Source organism: Brachypodium distachyon, chromosome 3, assembly GCF_000005505.3.
Source record: "Brachypodium distachyon strain Bd21 chromosome 3, Brachypodium_distachyon_v3.0, whole genome shotgun sequence".
Classification (NCBI taxonomy): Eukaryota; Viridiplantae; Streptophyta; class Magnoliopsida; order Poales; family Poaceae; genus Brachypodium; species Brachypodium distachyon.
In genome coordinates this window covers 4,090,198-4,108,894 of record NC_016133.3, presented here as the reverse complement: position 1 = coordinate 4,108,894, position 18,697 = coordinate 4,090,198, and the positions used below count along the sequence as shown (strand labels likewise).

General features: G+C 47.7%; 3 protein-coding genes across 3 annotated transcripts; 2 read left to right on the top strand and 1 right to left on the bottom strand.

Moving 5' to 3' along the window:
* Positions 1-454: 454 nt before the first annotated feature.
* LOC100830021 (CASP-like protein 2C2) lies at positions 455-4,748 on the top strand. Its single transcript, XM_003570959.3, has 2 exons — positions 455-1,042; positions 4,134-4,748. The coding sequence occupies exons 1-2, from the start codon at positions 737-739 to the stop codon at positions 4,455-4,457; spliced, it is 630 nt and encodes a 209-aa protein (XP_003571007.1). The 5' UTR covers positions 455-736; the 3' UTR covers positions 4,458-4,748.
* A 268-nt stretch (positions 4,749-5,016) lies between these two features.
* LOC100842862 (probable 4-coumarate--CoA ligase 3) lies at positions 5,017-9,507 on the bottom strand. The gene is made up of 6 exons (XM_003570465.4): positions 8,688-9,507; positions 7,816-8,169; positions 7,524-7,722; positions 5,832-6,045; positions 5,604-5,706; positions 5,017-5,467 (listed from the first exon to the last, which is right to left on the bottom strand). Exons 1-6 carry the CDS (start codon positions 9,336-9,338, stop codon positions 5,327-5,329), a joined length of 1,662 nt encoding a protein of 553 aa, XP_003570513.1. The 5' UTR covers positions 9,339-9,507; the 3' UTR covers positions 5,017-5,326.
* Positions 9,508-10,699: 1,192 nt separating this feature from the next.
* On the top strand, positions 10,700-18,387 carry LOC100841438. Its single transcript, XM_003570461.4, has 6 exons — positions 10,700-10,942; positions 14,402-14,686; positions 17,249-17,339; positions 17,458-17,495; positions 17,608-17,672; positions 18,090-18,387. The coding sequence occupies exons 1-6, from the start codon at positions 10,700-10,702 to the stop codon at positions 18,151-18,153; spliced, it is 786 nt and encodes a 261-aa protein (XP_003570509.2). The 3' UTR covers positions 18,154-18,387.
* Positions 18,388-18,697: the final 310 nt, after the last annotated feature.

The following is an 18,697-nucleotide window of genomic DNA, read 5'->3' as shown; positions in this document are numbered from 1 at the left end:
TCCAGTCTTATGGAGGATCCCTTCGTCGCCTTCTTCCTCCTGCACTTGGCCTCAGCACCACGGCTGCGTCACACAAATCTTCGCGCTTCAGCGGCAAGTCATGATGCTACAGGCCTATCTCGTCTCATCGCCTCGGCGGCTAGCTCGAGCATCGTCCTTGCCGCCAAAAGGGCAGTGACCTGAAACTTAACGAAAAGATATCATGCAATCCGAGTCATCCTTGTGTTTGAGTTTGGAGGAGGGAGGGGTATACCCAAGCAGAAGTCATATGAAATTTGACACTATCTAGCTTGTTGGGACTAACCATTGATTGGTTGGTTGGTTCGCTGGTGGTTATATCCAAGTCCATAATGATTGAATCCTATGTTTGAACTCCCGACCCTCACTTATTTTTTCTTTTATATGAACGTGCTTTTTGGTGCACCTTGAGTTTCAGTTCTCGACCTCATGTTGCACTAAAACAACGACAAGTATTTGAGTACGTCCTTGCACCAGCACCGGCACTGATGTAGCAGTGCTGGGAACCGATCCACATCCGTGATATAACACCCGCGCGCGCGAGACCGACGCCGCTACTTGAGCGCATTTACGTGTCCCGCTCTAGAAAGCAAAAGGAATGGCCAGCTCCTCGAGCTAGCTGGAGTACATAGTAGCCAGCTCCTTCAACACGTCCTAGCTAGCTAGCCAGGAGGCAATTAATTAAGGCTCAAGCTATCGATCGAGCAAAACCCGAGCGATGGCGGCGGCGGCGGCGGTTCTGAAGGTGCTGGGTTCGGCTCGGGCGGAGCTTTGCCTGCGGGGCGCGTGCGCGTGCGCGTCGGCGGCGGCGGCGCTGCTGCTGGGGCTGAGCGCGCAGACCAAGACGGTGTTCTTCGTCCGGAAGAAGGCCGTGCCCAGGGACGTCGAGGCGCTCTGGGTGCTCGTCGTCGCGGCCGCCGTCGCCGCCGGCTACCACGCCGCCCGATTCCTCAAGCTCCTCTGCTGCCCCGGCGACGGCGACTCCACCAGGCCCGTCGCGTGGATCTCTTTCCTCCTCGACAAGGTGAGCCTCTCTCCGATCTCAGCTGCCAGAAGTTAATTCTCACTTAATTAATTACTCCAGTTCCCTCGAAACACGGCTGGGGACTTGGGGAGCAGTAGCTGTAGATAGAGAGGCGTGAGGAACAGTCAAGGAATTGCCGGATGCGTGGGCGGGCTTGGTGCTCCAACTGATTCCATTAATGCGCATCGGTGGAATTATCGTGAGCCAGCTTTGCTATAACGACGGGTGTGTGCAGTCGCTTTCGCTCTCAGTTCTTCGAGACCATAGTATCTCCAACGATTTATCCATGTTTTCGTTACCTAGACCAAACCAAACCAAATGTGGTTAAAGGAGACAGAGAAGATACGGATAAGCAAAATTTGCCATATTTTGCTCCTCACATCTCCAAGGACACCCTATGTATCCTTCCCATTTGTTCTTTTTCTGGGTTTACGGACAAAAAATGCAACCCAATTTCGGTCAAAAAAAAAAATGAAACCTAATGAGGTCCATCACCCCCATTTCTTTCCAAATTCCCATTTCTTTCCCAAATTTGGAAAGAGGTTACGGGTCTGCATGTATGCAAAATTTTGTTTTCTTGGCCCACACGTCAAAGACTCGTAAAGAGGACAAATGAGGATTTTCGTTGGACAACATGATATTTTTCCCGTTCCCCATTTGTCCAAACAACCCATGATGAGGGTACGGATCTTCAAGTGTTGATATCCAACGTCAAGATATGCGTGAGGAAAGAGAGGGAGGCAGGCGCACCAAAAGTGAAGATGAAGGATACAAGTTAGAAGAATGTCTTGTGTGCAAGGGGCAGCCAACGACAAGGATGATATGCCCAGGATGCACCACAAGTCTTGTACGAATATGAGGCACACTAGGACAGCCTACGACGAGTCCGACACGTCTAAGGAGCGCCCAGATCTGCGAGTCCATGTTTGAGTCTGAGTCGAATTCTAGTTCTAGTTTGAATCTGAGTCAGAGTCTGTATTGAGTTTGGGCTACTCCTCGTCTATATAAACAAGGGGTACGCCTAGGTTTAGGGGAGACCACGTTTTACCTTATTCAGAACTTTTTGTTGAATTGCTCCAAGCATTCATCTGAAAGTATATAATTCCTCTTTGTTTCGATCAGGAATGTTACCTACACCATATTCGTTTCGATAGGGTGTTTTATCTACTGAAAGTTCGAGCATAATCTGTTGTTCTGCTGGGAATTGGAAGATTGCGAAACTTGTGGTCGGCAGACTACTGCGCAAGTGTGTGGTGTTGCGAACTTCCATTGGGTTGCAAATTCGTCGTGCGGTGACGGTGAACAGCCAGAAGATTTGTAGAATCATACAAGTTATCCACGTTGCTCTCTGAGAAGATCGGGCCACCCCTTATCATCTTGGTATCAGATTGCTACGAAAAAAAAAGAAAAAAAAAGGCAAGAGGAGATTTGTGTGTGCACGTGTAGCCAAGAAATTTAGATCCAACTTCACGGGACGTCCCGGCAAGTTCCGGGAAGAACCGGCAAGTTTCTCCAGCAAGTTCCAAGTTCCAGGAAGTTTCTGGCTTCACAAGGACAACAAGGAAAGGATTAAAAGGAAAAAGAGACATTGGTTTCTAACAGATTGCACATACGGGTGTACTCAGCTTATTTGAACTCTTAGCGTACAAGAATTTGTCCTGTTTGTTCAGGGTGATATGCGAGGTGTGCTTCATTACATTCGGAGGATGCTTTATGTCTCAATTAGGTTGGTGGTGCCGACAACGGAAGTGGCGCCGAGGGCAGGTCAAGCTAGCCGAGAGGGAGGACGTGGTGTGTCAGGCTGGCGAGGCTTGAAGATGGAGTGTGGCGATGTTGCTGATCTGACTCCACCCGCTGGAAAAGACCTTTCAGCGTTGAGGACAACGCTTTTTAAAGAAGGGGGGGGGGGATAATGAGGGTACGGATCCTCAAGTGTTGATATCCAACATCAAGATATGCGCGAGGGAGGAGAGGGAGGCAGGCGCACCAAACGTGAAGATGAAGGATACAAGTTAGAAGAATGTCTTGCGTGCAAGGTGCAGCCAACGACAAGGATGGTATGCCCATGATGCACCACAAGTCGTGTACGAATATGAGGCGCACTAGGACAGCCTACGACGAGTCCGACACGTCTAAAGAGCGCACAGGAATTTTTACTCAGCTTATTTTGTCTCAAATAGAACAAATGGGAAGTCAAATGGAGCTCACCCTTGGAGATGCCCTCATCTCCGCCACCGTAACCCAACCGACAAGATAGATCAAGCGAGGGCGGGGAGTAGATGAGACAGGGAAGACTGGCAGCTCGGCGAGGGACGGTGGCAGGGGCGAAAAGTGAAGGAATGTCAGCGACGGGGCCGGCGCCAGGGGCTTGGGGGTAAGCCAGCAGCGTGACGAGAGAGGGCGGTGTCTGGGGGTTGGGGTGGCCAGAGTAGCGGAAGAGGGCGGTGGCTAGGGACAGGAAATTCCTGCTCAAAAGGTAGTTGGTGTTCCCGCCTGTGTTTTGGTTATGTTTGGACAGTGAGCATGAGATGCCCATATTCGGATTGGGGTGGGGTTGAAAATATGGGTAATAGCTAATTGTCCCATGCCTTGCTATGGTTTTTACAAATTATTTATATTCAAAACATGCTACTCCCTCCGAGCTCCAACCCATATATTTTGTCTCAAATTTGTCCAAATATGAATGCATCTATGTTTAATAAGCATCTAGATACATGTAATATTGCAACAAGTAATATGGGTTGGAGGGGTTACTAAGATTGATAATTATTGTCTTACTTGTTGTTCTTAGATCATCTTAAGGGCTTGTTGCCGATTTTGGGCTAAGGCTCGTAACTTTCGCGCGAGATGGGTCTGACGTTGTTGATGGGCTTAGTTAATTCTGAGTCATGGATGAACGGGTTATAGATGATGGTAAACTTTTTTTGTTGAAAGTTATGAGACTTCATCAGTTGGGTTCCAGTTAGTCTCGAATGGAAAAAGGCGCGCAATGTTTCACATTTTAGTTGGGATTTAATTTGGCCGAAATGGAATCCGAGAAATAAGGCGATGTTTGGAAATTTATTCGTTGAGTTGCACACGAATTCCGCAGGGATGCGCTTACGTGGTGTTGGCGTGCACGGCGGCGGCGCTGCAGGCGTGCTTCGTGGCGCTGGCGGGGGTGGAGCCCCTGCAGTGGAGCAAGCTCTGCAACATCTACACCCGCTTCTGCGAGCAGGCCGCCGTCGGCATGGTCTGCGCCCTCGCCGCCGCCGTCGCCATGGCCCTCCTCTCCGCCTTCTCCGCGCGCCACCTCTTCCGCCTCTACTCGCCGTCGCCGCCACAGCGCGCCACGCAGCTGCCGAACCTGGGATCAGACAGGAGACTCTTGACTCTGGAGCCAGAAGGAGACGACGCCCAGAGAAAGCATGGGTGATGATTAAATTCGGCTAGCGCTCGCTAGCCTTTGCCCTTTGCTTTGCTTTAGCACTACTGGCAGGCAGCTAGCAAATACTCCGTACACATGTAAGAACGTTTTGTGAACATGATATGGCCGCTAAAACAAATGAGGCCCATGTGTTTATCACTGTATATTGGGCTGTGCATTGTTTATCAACTGGGCTTAGACGAGTAAGAACATTTCGGGAACATAATATGGCCGATAAACTAAATGAGGCCCAGTGTTATCTTTTCCGTATATTACGAAGTGGTGGACCGTGCATGTTTATCTATTGGGCTGAGATGTCGTGTGGGCTGAGAAACCTGACATCGAAGACACATCACCTGACATTACATTTACATTGTCGCAAACCGACCTGTCAAAAAAAATGCGCTCAAAAAAAAACCTGTCAAAAAAAAATGGCGCAAACCGAGGTATGAATTTCATGGCAAATAATTCGATGAATGTGGATTTTGTGCTAAATTCATGTATACCTGATGAAGCAAAATGAAAACGAAAAGAGATGGGCAGGTTCCAAAAAGATATCTCATACTCGTAAGAGAAGCACCGTATGGCGTATGCATTTGTATCCATTTGGAAATCAGCTCTGTTCATATGGCCAAAAACAATACATCTATATATATGATTCCACTTTAATTCATTTTATGAACATTACACAAGCCGGAAGAATCCAACCAACCAACAAACTAAAAATCTCCTGTAAGAATCTGACAATCAGCTCCCCCCCTTCCTGTCCCCATTTCCTGGAGATCGACCAATATTTTAAGCGATGTATAGCAGCAGCGTGGATAGCTGGCTGTGTGTTCTGGATGCTTGAAATCGAGTTCGGAGGACGGCGGCGGCCCTTAGCTTCTGGGCGCGGTGTCGTCGCTGGGGACGCCGGCAGCGAGCCTGGCTCTCAAGTCCTTCCTTAGGATCTTGCCGGAAGGGCTCTTGGGAATGGAGTCGGTGAAGAAGACCTTGTGGATCCTCTTGTAGAAAACAACCTGTTGCATCGTGTCGAATGTCTTAGTTATAAGCTCTGCCTTTTCAGTTTCTCCATTCAAAACATTGCTAAGTAGCAATTGCTCATTAGCAAACGCAAATATTTGAGCACTTAAAAACTTGTGTGGCATTAGTTACCTCCTTTGCGACAAATTGTTTGATCTCGGCCTCGGTGATTTCGGAACCGTCAATCCTCTTAACGAACGCGACAGGGATTTCACCGGTAAGATCGTCCTTCAATCTGCAACAAGAGACCATCATGAGGCAACGTGAGAATTCTAGCTCTGTTCATGAAACTAGCAGCACAGAAGTGATTGCTGATTGCTGAACTGAACATTTGTAGGGAAAGTCGACATGAGTACTTACGATACAACAGCGGCCTCCTTGATCTCCGGGTGCGTGATGAGGAGCGCCTCGAGCTCCGCCGGCGCCACCTGGAAGCCCTTGTACTTGATGATCTCCTTGAGCCTGTCGACGATGAAGATCTCGTCGTCGTCGTCCACGAAGCCGATGTCGCCGGTGTGCAGCCAGCCGTCCTTGTCGATGGTGTTCTTGGTCGACTCTGGGTCGTTCAGGTAACCTGTCGATCGCCGTGTGCTTGTCAGTTAACTACTTCCAGGAACCATCGCCATCCATCGCCAAAATTCTACTGGTAGTGCTACGTTTCAAAGATTCTCAAGAAACCGCGTGTGCAAGTATGCAAGCGTGATCGCCGTCCAGGAACTATTCACAACCATAACTCAACTGCAGTTTGCACATGACATCGTTAAGTGCGTTCAGGTGATGGCTTCAGTTGGCCTGTCTGGAGTGACACACAGACCGATCGAGCGAGCCACCGCGTGGAACAATCTGGGGCAGCTCTTGTTTGCTAGTAGCTGCTGCGTGAATACAACAACTGACTGTCGGAAAGTAAAAACCTCACATGGGACGCTCGGACTGGTCTCAACTGGAGTTTGGTCAGACTCTTGTGGCACTTGATTCTTTGGGATGCAGCCTCTGGGCTCTGGCTTTATTGGTCACATCATGGTTTGGTACGGTTTGGTTCATTAGTGGTTGAGCAGATAGCTGTACAGGAATCACGGCATAAGTAGCTCTTTGACCACGACGGCGCACGACCCCTTCAGTACTGCAGCTTGCAGAGCACCGATAGATACACCTGACGCGATCCACCTCTCCCCACTTTGCACGCTAAGTACCAACCGGCGGTACTGTACGCATGATTCGTTCTTACAGTTGAGTTGTCCTAATTAACAAATTTGTTTTCCTCCTGACCTACCTTCCTAGCCGGACTACGTTTGCTTTTTAAGACTTCCAGGGACGGAGGGCAGGTCGGACTCCATTTTCATTACGAAAACGAAACCTCTGCAGCTCTAGGCTTCCTTGCGTCTCAGTTTCGACCCCGGGCCACATGGTCATGGATTCTGGGATCCAGGTTGTGCAGACAAGTTGAGAGACAGAGAGGGAACGCATGATTGCTTCTCTATTCATTTATTCGATAACAGATATACTGGTACTGCTAAGATATATGTCGTGCCGACACCAAACCACGCGCCTACGGCTGCTAACCCAGAAACGTGGAGTGGAGTGGAGTGGACGGAATTATATACGCCTCTTAATACAATCATCAGGTAGGTAGCATGCATGGTCGCATGGAGCTTTTGTTGAACCAGCAAGCCGACCACCAAGTCTCCAACCAACTTTAAAGTGTCCCTAGCTACAAATCAACTTTGTTTTCGACATGCTAGCGACGATCGAGTTGGGCAGAACGAAAAATTCTGGTGGTGGTCGTTGGGCCTAATCGGATGGCCGGAGTGGACCAGCCAAATTAGTTAACTAGTACGTACAACTACTCCGTATACTGGGAACTTTATGTACCGAAACTCTCGGCAAGTTTGTCCACATCAGTAGCAGTTGCCGCGACTTTTCCCTACGCTCCCGCGCCAAGACGCCAGCCAACCCAAGCAAATGCGGCATTCCAACGCAAAAACTCCAGTTCAAGTGCCAAGGCTACTAGACGCAGGAAGGAAAGAGCCGAGAGGGAGCAACGGTCAACAATACCTTTCATGATCTGCTCCCCGCGGATGCAGATCTCCCCGGGCTGGTTCCTGGCGAGCGAGGCGCCGGTGTCCGGGTCGACGATCTTGAGCTCCGCGTTGCGCACCACCGTGCCGCACGACCCGGATTTGACCTTGAACGGCTCCTTGGCGAACGCCAGGCACATGGCCAGCACCGGCCCCGCCTCCGTCATCCCGTACCCCTGCAATCCACACGCACACACCAATCATCAGAACCCCAAAACATTCACAACCAAATTAAAAACAAACACAAGGGCTAGACCCAAAGGCCGGACCTGGCCGAGAACGGCGTTGGGGATCTTGGCCATGAAGGCGTCCTGGAGCTCTTTGCCCATGGGCGCGGCGCCGGACATGACCATGCGGATGGATGCGAGGTCGGCGGCGGAAACGCGGTCGCTCTTGGCGATCTCCACCACGATGGGCGGCACGAAGGGCGCCACGGTGACGCCGTGGGCGCGCACCAGGTCCACCAGGGCGCCGATGTCGAACTTGCGCATGATCACGATGGCGCTCCCCGCGCGGAGCCCCGCCAGCAGCACCGAGTTGAGCGAGTAGATGTGGAACAGCGGGAGCAGGCACAGCACCACGTCCTCCTTGCTGAAGTACAGGTTCGGGTTCTCGCCGTCCACCTGCAGCGGATTAATTATAATTACCACCCCAGAATGAGACATAAGCTGGCTGATGATGTCTGACTGGTGATTTAGAACACTAGTTACTGTTTTCAGGTCTAGTTTGAAAATCTATGTGACGCGGGCGCCAAATGCAGAGTGCGTCAGGCACGAATCTTGGCGTGCGCATCTGGTCCTGTGGGCACACTGGCAGTAGGACGCGAGTGGACGAATTTAGGGGCGGCACGAGATGCCACGAATAATCATGGCCCCCGGTGGTCGTCTACTTGCTTTCAGTCTTTGACACTCCGGACCAAAATATCCTAAATTCGTTTTTGTTTTTCCAAAAGATAGAAAGAAAAAATTATCCTGATTCGCACTGCCAGGTGGGCCCTGATGGCTACACCCGTAGAACGTGGACCCACCACCCGTAGAACTGTGGGCTGGCTTCGGCGCCGACAGGCAGAGGAATTGACCGAGACATGGGAGACAGAGCTCGAAGCAGAGGTCAAAAATGGCGTCGGCCGCGCACGGCGTACCTGCTGGGCGACGCTGGTGATGAGGCTGCGGTGCGTGAGCATGACGCCCTTGGGGAGCCCCGTGGTGCCGGACGAATACGGCAGCGCGACGACATCATCCGGGTGGATCTCACCCTCATCCATCTCTTCCTCGCCGCCGATCAGCTCCTCGAACTCCACGCACCCGTCGAACCTCCCGTCGACAGTGACCACGGGGATCCCCTTCCCCGCGGCGAACTCCCTGACCTTCTCCACGGCGCAGGCCTCGGTGACGACGAGCTTGGCCCCGGCGGCCTCCGCCTGGCGGTGGATCTCGTGCGGGGTGTAGAACGGGTTGGCGGTGGTGGTGGCGGCGCCCAGCCGGGCCGCCCCCAGGAAGGAGAAGGCGAACTCGGGACAGTTGCGGAGGAGGTTCATGACCACGTCCCCTTTCCCCACGCCCATCCGCCGCAGCCCCGCCGCCGCCCGCCGCGTCAGGGATTCCACCTCGGAGTAGGTGTAGGATTCCCCCGTCTGCCCGTCGATCAGGCAAGGCCGGGACCCGACCTCGGCCATCTTCGCGAAGCAGTAGCTCTGCAGCGTCTGCTCGCTCGGGATCTCGATGTCCGGCAGCCTCGACCGGAACACCGTCTCCTCCCCCGCCGCCGGCGACTCCTCCGGGACAGACCCCATGGATGATTTAGCTACTTCACCGGCGAATGACGGGAATCGAATTAAGCTGGGAGTCGAATTGGTTGGTGCGGTAGGAGGAGCTGGCTGGCTGGCTGGCTGGCTGGCTTGTAGCTTGCGTAGCACGCGCGAGCTTGATCGATCGATCTCCCCTGGGGAAGGGAGGAAGGAATGGAAGCTGGCGGGGGTAATATACGGGGGCAGGGAGGAAGGGAGTTGGTGAGTGGGGCCAGGGAGGGTGGCGTGTGGGGCCTGCGTGGCAGTGAGAGTGGACGGGCGTTTTGTGGTTGGTGAGCGAGAGTGGCTGGGGTTCGTTGACCCGGGGGTGCCACGTCGACGTCGTTTACCTAACCCAATACTGGAGCACTCCACCAGGCAGCAGCCGTTCTACGGAATGTAGTTCAGTTTTCGATCGATCGGTCGATTGTGAGCTGGGGTTGGTGACGATTTTGCGTTAGAGCCTGCCCCGGCGTACGTGTGCACGGCTCAGTTTTACACCACTCTGTTGCGTGAAGGGCGAGAGAGCGGACTAGTGGCTGTGGGTCCAGAAACTTTATCTTCGAATTCCTTGGGTTTTGTTGCTTCGGTGGTCTGGATGAGATACAGACAGTGGCAGTACTTTGCATTACTTCGCTTATCCGATCGATCGGCATGGAAGACGATACTGAAGTTATTGGGCAATGTAGCACGCCGAGTTATTTTATTCTCATTTTTCGTGGCATAAAAGAAGGATACGAAACAACGTGTTTAGCAGAGTATTCGACAGATTACTACGACTCTCGAGAAAAAAAAAAGAATCCGATTAACAATACAGCTATCTCCTTTGGAAGTTGGAACTCGGGAGACTATATAGTACTGCTGTATTGTCGAGTGGATACTTTAACATTCTGAAGTCAATCCCGAGCAGCGAGTGCGTGAGAGTGGGTGCCAGTGTATTGTACGGAGTGCTGTATACCGCTAGGTCACATGATGCGTGTTGTATTATTATCATATACGTAGCTGAACTAACACGTACAGTAGAGAATTCCCGCGATTGTACGACCTCCGTAATAAGAAAGCAAACAAATAGAGTTAATTGGATGGTCAAACAATGTGGAGCAGTTCCCCGCAAAACCAAAACCAAAAAAAAAAAAGTAGAGTAGTCTTACCTGACGGGGAAGGCACGGGGCAATTAGATCATTTTAACAAAAAAACAATTGGACCGGACCGGACCGCTCCAACGACCACGAAGCCCGGCCGGTCGGTTCCGTTCCACCTACCGCCGAGCACCGACCGAGCCGGTGGAGCGGGCGACGTCACGCTGACGCCACAGCCCACAGGGCCGTCCGTCCGATCCTCTCCTCACTCTCAGATGCGATGCCCACATGCCACAGGCTACAGTGTTTGCAATGCAGCAGTGCAGGAACGAAGGAAAGTTGGCTGCGACGCCGGCGAGCAGGAAAAGGCGGACAGCGGAGTGGGCAGCCGCCGGTGGAAGGACTGGACCGCGGATGAGTGGTCGAGCTTCGGGTGCCGCACCGCTGCCTCGCCAAAGCTCAACTGATGGTGGTGGTGCGTGCATGGTGCAGTCCAACCGCGCGCAAAAGGCAGAGGAGGGGAAGAAAGCAGTAGAGCGCCCGCGAGCGTGTGCGGCCGTCCAAGATCCGAGGGACGCATTTCTTCGTCCGGGCCTCCGGGGTTGTTGGGTGAATGACAGTGCCCTGGTGCGGTGTGGGCCCTTGTGATGACATCAATGATCAATCGTGTAGTAGCTTCAGGCTCTTTTTTTTTTGGAGAATTCAAATTGGCGTAACACTTTCTCTACGGACTGAAACAAACACAATACTGTCAATACATGTTTGTAAAGAAAAATAAATTCACATCCTAGTGGCTCGTGCTGCCTGATCAAATGATGATGCGAGTTGTAGGTGGGGGGCCGCCTAATCAGGTCTTTATACGGCTAAAGATAACGAAAGACGATGTGCACCCTCGCTCGATGTCCGTAGTAAATTCCGTTGATTTGGCTTCCTCTAACTTGTTTGTTGCGGTTTTAGACTTTTAGATCTCCTACACTTTTAAGATTTTTGCACCATGACAACGGCGCCTCGCTGCCTCCTAACACCGTCTCTGTGTGTCACGGCGCCAATTTTGCAAATTGTGTACGTGCATTCTAATGCATACGAATTTGCTGGTAGGACAAATTGTCTAAATGATTGGAATAGTTTTGAATCAACCGAATTGAATGATGACTAATTGAGGATTTTTCAAATAAAAAGCATTGATGGTTTTTTTGCCAAACTAATACTCCATCCATTCCATAAAGATTGAACTAGAGCTCCGTGCCAATCTTTATGGAACGGAGAGAGTAGTGATGTGATATGCAACAACATTGGAACGACGAGAAACGTATGATTTACGTGGTTTGATGGCCAGGATCCTCTGGATCAAATAGAGATCATGCTTTTAATACTGATATATAAATACATAACTTGGCTATATCCAAATAGGCTTTACAAAATACTATTTATGAAATATGAGACCGGTGACATAGAAATTTGACATATCCAAATTAACTACGAAGATACAATGGTTAAGTTCAAACATAGAAATGCCGTTAACCAATTTTTCCTTGTTAAATCTGAAAGAGTTCATAAGATGCGTAGTCAGGATTGAACTTACAATGACCGAGAAAAATCCTTGGTGTGCCATTGAGGTGCTTGATAGATCTAGATAGTGGTGCTTGACGTGTGGCTTTTTTCAGTGTGGTCTACCCTCAAGCCCATCCCTACCCTCTACGCATCATCAATTGCATGTTATTGCTCCACTAGGGAAGTGATGTGGCACCCAACCTCTGGCAACTTCTGGTGTGGAAGAGGCAACTATTTCCTCCTTTTTTTTTTCTCTCTTCTCCATCTTAGAGATGTGTACGGGTTCTTGGCCCAATAGTTGGAAATGTCGCCTTCTTGTTGACCCGAGAATGACCTCAGCAAGCATAAGCTAACTTGTTGGGTAAGATGTCGAGTTTCACACCTCCTCTTAATGGTATGCCATAGGGTTCGTTCCCCTTTAGTCTGTTTTTCTCTTGGAGGGATCGAGAAACACCACCAAAGTAGGTACTCCCAATGTCAGGAAGTCATAGGTAAGATCATACCGCCACTAGCCTCCTCACTATTCTTCTTGTACCCTCTGTGCACGACCACTCGATATTCCTATTGCTAACACCGATCCATGCGGTTATACACGTGCATAGACCGAGTTAGAATATGTTTCTTGCCGGGCCTCACAAAGCTCGGCACCAAAATGCCAAACCTAGGCCTGGCCCAGCAAGAATGTCCTTTTGCACAAGAAAATTAAATTAATCTTTTGGGGAAGGCTTAAATGATTTATTGCACTTAAAAAAAAATATCATTGCTTGACCATTTTGGTATTTTCCTGGGTTCATAGGCTATGCTTCAGACTGAAAACTAGAGTCCAAGCCCGGTCCAAGTGTTAGGCTTTAGGGGCAGACCATATGGGCCAGGTTGCCATGTATGGGGAAAATTGAGTTTTCTAAAATTGAAAGTACAGAGTGAATTTTCCTCAAAAAAAAAGTACAGAGTGAAACCACCTTGGGAGCTATATAAATTTAGTTGAACTTTGCAAAATTTTGGGTTTAAGCTGCTAAAAGTTTTATGATTTTAAGTGAAAGTTGTGGATATTTTGTTGGAATATGGTTGAAAGTTGTAGATATTTTGTTGCAATACGGTTGAAAGTTGTAGTTTTCTTTTGAAATTCCGGTGAAAGTGGTAGGACGTTGCATGCTTCTATTTGAGACTTGCAATAAATTTTGTTGAAAAGCGGACAGAAGTTGTATAAGTTTTTGGTGGGAAGTGTTTGAAAGTTAAGGAAAAATGGTCGATCGAGCTCCTTCTCCTTGATACTAAAAAGGGGAAACGTTGTTGTTCGGACAAGTTCGTTGGGAATTCTGAAATCGACCTTACCAACCAGGGAGACCATATAGGACTATAGGTCATCAGGTGATTCAGGCCCGTGCCATTCTAGTATTCCACAAGACAGGTTGTCGAGTCTGTCATCTGTCTAGTCCACACACGGATACACCACAAGTGGCGCCACTCTGGCACAACAGCAGCCTTGAATAAGAAACGATGAAATTAACATGCGAGTCTCGTTCACATTACCTAACACGACGCTGCTACCAGTGCTTAATCATAAAAGGATTAGCTAGGCAATAATGCTTTGACACTTTAAAAAAGGTTTTTGTTAGCAGAGGCATGAGGCGTGTGATCAGTACGTTTCTCTGACCTGTTCATCTGTGCTCATGAACCCTCCACTGACAAGGTTTTGCTATGGTTTTCTAATGACTTGTCACGTTGTGATATCTGCTTCTTGTCCAGCCTTTCATGGCTGCCTAGCTAGTATATACGCCACAGGAAGCCAAGTGGCACAGCTAGCCTTGGATATAAAAACATGCATGTCACGTTGCCATTACCTAACACGTTGCAGCGAGCTGTGCTTAATCATAGGAATTAGCTAAAGGAAGAAAGTTTTACTTTTTTTTCAAATGTTTTTATTGGTGGCGGCATGGACCGTGTGTGCGTTTCTTGACCTGTTCATCCGTGCTCGTGTACCTCCACTGTCAAAGTTGCGGTCTTTTAATGGAGCTGGTCTCAAATGTAATCTCTGCTTGCCGTCAGGAGGGTATGAAAACCGTACACAATACAGGGGCCAAACACCAAAAGGGTTCTTTTCTATTAGCAGAGGGAATCGGTAGATTCTAAAAAATACTAATCGGTATATCATACAAAAGACGTCTCAAGTTTGTCAAAATTTGGATGTATCTAGACATGACTTAGTGTATAGGTGCATTAAAATTTAGTCAAAGTTGAAACATTCTTTATTGGACGGTGAAAGAACAAGATTTTTTTTAGAGAGAGAATCAGTAACTTTTGTTTTTTAAGAACAAGAATCAGCAACTTAAATCATCGGATGCCAAACCTCCCAAGGCCCAGCCCATACTTTTGAAAACTGCGAGATGTATTGTTGAGTCGGCCCAGAAGGGAAAAGTTCAACAGGCCCATAAAGCATAGAGAAAGCATAAACCCTTAACCCGAACCCTGTCTTCTCCCGGAGAGTCGCGGACGCCGGCCTCTGCTCCGCCGTCTCGCTTCAGCGTTTCTCAGCGAACCTCTCCAGCTGACCGGCGACGGCGACCTCACTTCGTCTACAACCGGCTGCCAACCATCTCGCTCTCTATACCAGATAGACGGCCACCCCATCCTGCTCGCCCTCTCTCACAGGCCTCGGCAGATCTACACGGGCGGCGGGCGACCCGCGTTTTCGGCAGCACAACCAACCCCGCAGTCCTCCCTATGGTGAGCTCCTTTTCCTCACCTTCCTTACGCTCCATTCCCGCCGAATTTGCGAAGCCAGCTAGTACCGAGTACTGGCTAGCCAAAACGTGAAATCCCGTCTTGAGCGCTAGGTTGTTCTGCTGTAGATTGGAGAGGCTGGTAGATTTTTTTTTTTTACGGCTAATCTCCTTTTAAACCTACTTTTTCATTGTCCCACTGCGTACTGCCGACAAACAGAGTGAAGAGAGAGCCTTATATTATACTAGGTGATATCCCGGTTGTTGCTGGACATTTGCTTACAATCACTTTACAAAAATAATAAAGAATAAAAAATGATGTTCTAGAATCAATTATTTGGGGGATGTTACTAGTACAAAGTTTAGTTATTGCATTTCAGCATAGCCTTTATAGAACTGTCAATAACATTTGTCTACTCAATTCAAGCTTGTCAAGCATAACAAACCATATTGTATAGTATTACTCATTGAACCACTTAGTCCAGTGTGCCTTGTAGTCTGAATCTACCATCCAGGGCTGGTCCAAAGGTGATGGGAAAAAAAATTCAATCATGAATTCTCACCTTGTAAGCAACCAACAAAGACATTAAAGTAGCAGTTCTTTCATTTAACATGTTACATCCACCCAAGAAAAAAACATCAGGAAGCAATGGATCCAATAGTTGAAGATTCAACATTACCTGAGCTTTAAACAAAATAATTTGCTGAATAATAAAGTAAGTGATAGTATGAATTGAAGTGATCAATCAGGGTGTAATCAAATAAACGAATCAGCAAAGAAAACAAGCACACGGGTAGGGCTACTCACGTGCATGGATATCTAGAAGTAAAAGGTTGTACTTGGCCACATGCAAGGCAGGAGAGGAAACATGCGGTGCTGATTTGTGTTCTGTGTTACCTCCTCAGTGTATCATGCAGTTCTTGCCGCTGCTTGTGCTCCTGGCCGGCGCTGTGCTAGGGATATGGAAGGTGATTAGCTGGGTTTGGGACGAGGCGCCCAATGTGAAGTGCGTAGTAGAGGAGGCGAGAACAGTGAGCCGCTTTGAGAATTATTCTAAAAACAATATTGACATGGCATGCTGTGAGGGAAGCAAAAATAGTTTGTGGCGGGCACTTGCATAGTTTATATATGTGTATTATTTTTACCCGTGTTGCGCACTATCGGAAATTTTTTAATCCCGGAATCAGCTGACTGTCAGTGCAACATAGCTTGTAATGCGTCAAACCTAAGTGCTTGTTCGTTATAGTATAATGAAGCTTTCTTTGTAGAGAAAAGGAACTTGTGGACCCAATTGTATAGAAAGCTCAGTAGTTTGGCTGGGAAGACCAGCGTACAAACAGTTCAAAACGAGAGTGAGGTATTACATCCTTCACAAGGATAGATGAGGCCAGGCCACAACACAACAAAATTGCACCCTTTTTGCTGAAACAAGATTTGCAGGTAACCTAAACACTAAACTATTCCTGTCGCCACCCAATGGGTATGATGGAGCATCGCGTGCAGCTTATCCAACATTCGTTGGCATCTTCTTGCCGCCTTGCTGGTAAAAAGTTCATTATACCGTCATGTTGGTGCCATCTCTTTCATTATTTTATAGTGAAGCTCTTAACAACGAGAGTGTTTGATGTGAAACTTGTGATTTTATTTATCCGAGTGCCTTGGTGGTGCTGAGAGTGAGATCAGAACTGGTTAGACATATGACGGTACTCTAGCTGACTCGAAATGGATCTTCAGCAGGGAAACAGGGGAAAAGACTGCTGGTGCATTTCAACAAAAATAGTAGTTTAAAATACATAAGTGCATTGTAAAGTTGCAGCAACTGATCCTCATTACCCCCTTTGGCTTGTTTTTGTGTGTATGATCTTGTTGCATTTTCTTGCATTGGTTTGAGATCAGTGATCTCATTGTATTCCCCTTCTGTGTTACGGCTGCCAATCACCATTTCTTGTGATTTTGATCTTGCTCGTCTTTAGCTTAACAATGTTGAAATCGGTGATATCCTTGGCTTATTGTCTGTCAATATCAATGCCAGTCTCGTAGCTTTGTTTGCAATCTATTTATCTTAGCACAATCCAAAGATGCACCCAGATTTGGCTTCAGATTGATCATCACATTGTTCACTCCAAATTTTGTACCCAAATTATGAAATTTCTAGTGATCTCAATTGTCTGGTGAAAAACAATAATTGCCAGTTGCCTAATGGTCATTTCAGCATAAACATTGTTCAGCTTCTATAGTTGCAAAAGGATCTTGATTAAATATTGAAACTTGATTCACAACATGCTACTTATACTGTAAAAAAAATTCATGATATGCATTTCTGATATTTAACTTACCTCCAAAAATCTTCATGCCTTCCTATTACAATAGTAAGCTACTTATCATTTCATGTTGAAAAACTACCATGCAGTTGACTACTGGAATTTTTTTATGACAAAACAATGACAGGCTCATCATTTTTATCTTCCCATCAACAGTGAAATATAACCTCATATTCCTAAAAAAAGGAGAAAGGAAGTATATGGCCTCATAGTTCACTTCCTAATGGATTCTTACTTTGTGCAGGCCACTGTACCAGTTAACCCAAAGCCTTTCTTAAACAACCTGACAGGGAAGCCTGTTATTGTCAAACTGAAGTGGGGCATGGAGTACAAAGGTAGATATGCGTTTTTATCTGCCAATTCTATTGTATTCCATGTTCAGTTCACGTGATTCGTTCTTCAGAATTTGCCTTCCCCTCAATAATGCCGACTAACAGCATTTTCCTTTCCCAGGATACCTTGTATCTGTGGACTCATACATGAATCTACAGGTATTGCTTTATTCTCTTTTTTGGGGGTTCAGCTGCATTATAGGAGCTACTTTCTCAGGGCAGATCGCCATTTCTAATTTTTTTGTTGCTATCTTGTGCTTACTGCTTGCAGCTTGCTAATACAGAGGAGTATATTGACGGGCAATTCTCTGGAAACCTTGGAGAGATACTGATAAGGTAGCAATTTGTGATCCTGTTAACCTTGCTAGTGTGAGTTAGTCCACATGCTTTTGCACTTGAAGAGCAGCCCTGCTAAAGCATGCATCTACCACCCTGCGTTCTAAGGCTTAGTTTGGCATTGCTGAACTGTGCTGCCCTGAACTTATTTTATAATCTGCTGTTGAAAAATACACATGAAAACAGGAAAAAGTTGGTTTGCCAAACAAGAAGATAGCCAAAAGCCGGTTGGAAAAGCTTGATTATCATAATCCACCGCAATGCCAAACACAGCCTAAGTTTACTGTTATTTGATGAAATAAAATGAGTGTATGGATTTGGTCCATGAGAACAATAGCTGGGTAAACATATTTTCCTTGATCAAATTGGCATGCTTACCATACATAGCACCTCACTGTGTGCCCTCTCAATCGACAGGTGCAACAACGTTATGTATATGCGTGGCGTTCCAGAGGATACCGAGATAGAGGATGCAGAGTGAGAAGACATGGGACCGCTATCATGCCCGATTGAGATTGATGCAATATGCTTCTGACATGAAAGGGCTGATCTAGCCCGTTTCAGGTGTAATCTCCATCTGTAGATGTTTGGTTGTGCTGATGACAAGATTTTTCAGTTTTCTTTCATTCATCTGGATGGTACTATCATTCTGTGAACGTGAGAAGTATTAGATTTCTTCAGTGGTTCCTCAGTTGATCCATCGATCCGTTTATTATGTGTTGATCCATCACCCATTTCGGCCGTACTTAGCACTGGTTATCTATCACACTAGATGAGCTTATGCTTCAAAGCAGACAGCCCCATGCATAGTGAACTTTTTTAGAACAACAGGGATTTTCCCCCGTTCCCATCTTTATTAAGACTAAACAAGCCCAACTACACCAAAAGTATCAGGTCTCAGAGGTATCCATACATGCATAGTCAACTTGTGAGGATTCGATTCATTATCATAAAGCTATTGCAAAGTGAGTAAGATGATTTGATTCGAACGATCAAACACTCACATTCCATGATGTGTTAAGCAT

What these genes read in the sequence shown, in the direction of transcription:
- LOC100830021 (XM_003570959.3), top strand. Translation starts at nt 737, where the DNA reads ATGGCGGCGGCGGCGGCGGTTCTGAAGGTGCTGGGTTCGGCTCGGGCG. An exon ending in TCTCTTTCCTCCTCGACAAG is followed by an intron (nt 1,043 to 4,133) that starts GTGAGCCTCTCT and finishes CGAATTCCGCAG; the next exon opens with GGATGCGCTTACGTGGTGTT.
- LOC100842862 (XM_003570465.4), bottom strand. Translation starts at nt 9,338, where the DNA reads ATGGGGTCTGTCCCGGAGGAGTCGCCGGCGGCGGGGGAGGAGACGGTG. An exon ending in CGGGGAGCAGATCATGAAAG is followed by an intron (nt 6,046 to 7,523) that starts GTATTGTTGACC and finishes GGCGATCGACAG; the next exon opens with GTTACCTGAACGACCCAGAG. An exon ending in AAGGAGGCCGCTGTTGTATC is followed by an intron (nt 5,707 to 5,831) that starts GTAAGTACTCAT and finishes CTCTTGTTGCAG; the next exon opens with ATTGAAGGACGATCTTACCG.
- LOC100841438 (XM_003570461.4), top strand. Translation starts at nt 10,700, where the DNA reads ATGCCACAGGCTACAGTGTTTGCAATGCAGCAGTGCAGGAACGAAGGA. An exon ending in CAGAGGAGGGGAAGAAAGCA is followed by an intron (nt 10,943 to 14,401) that starts GTAGAGCGCCCG and finishes CATAAAGCATAG; the next exon opens with AGAAAGCATAAACCCTTAAC. An exon ending in GTGGGGCATGGAGTACAAAG is followed by an intron (nt 17,340 to 17,457) that starts GTAGATATGCGT and finishes TTCCTTTCCCAG; the next exon opens with GATACCTTGTATCTGTGGAC.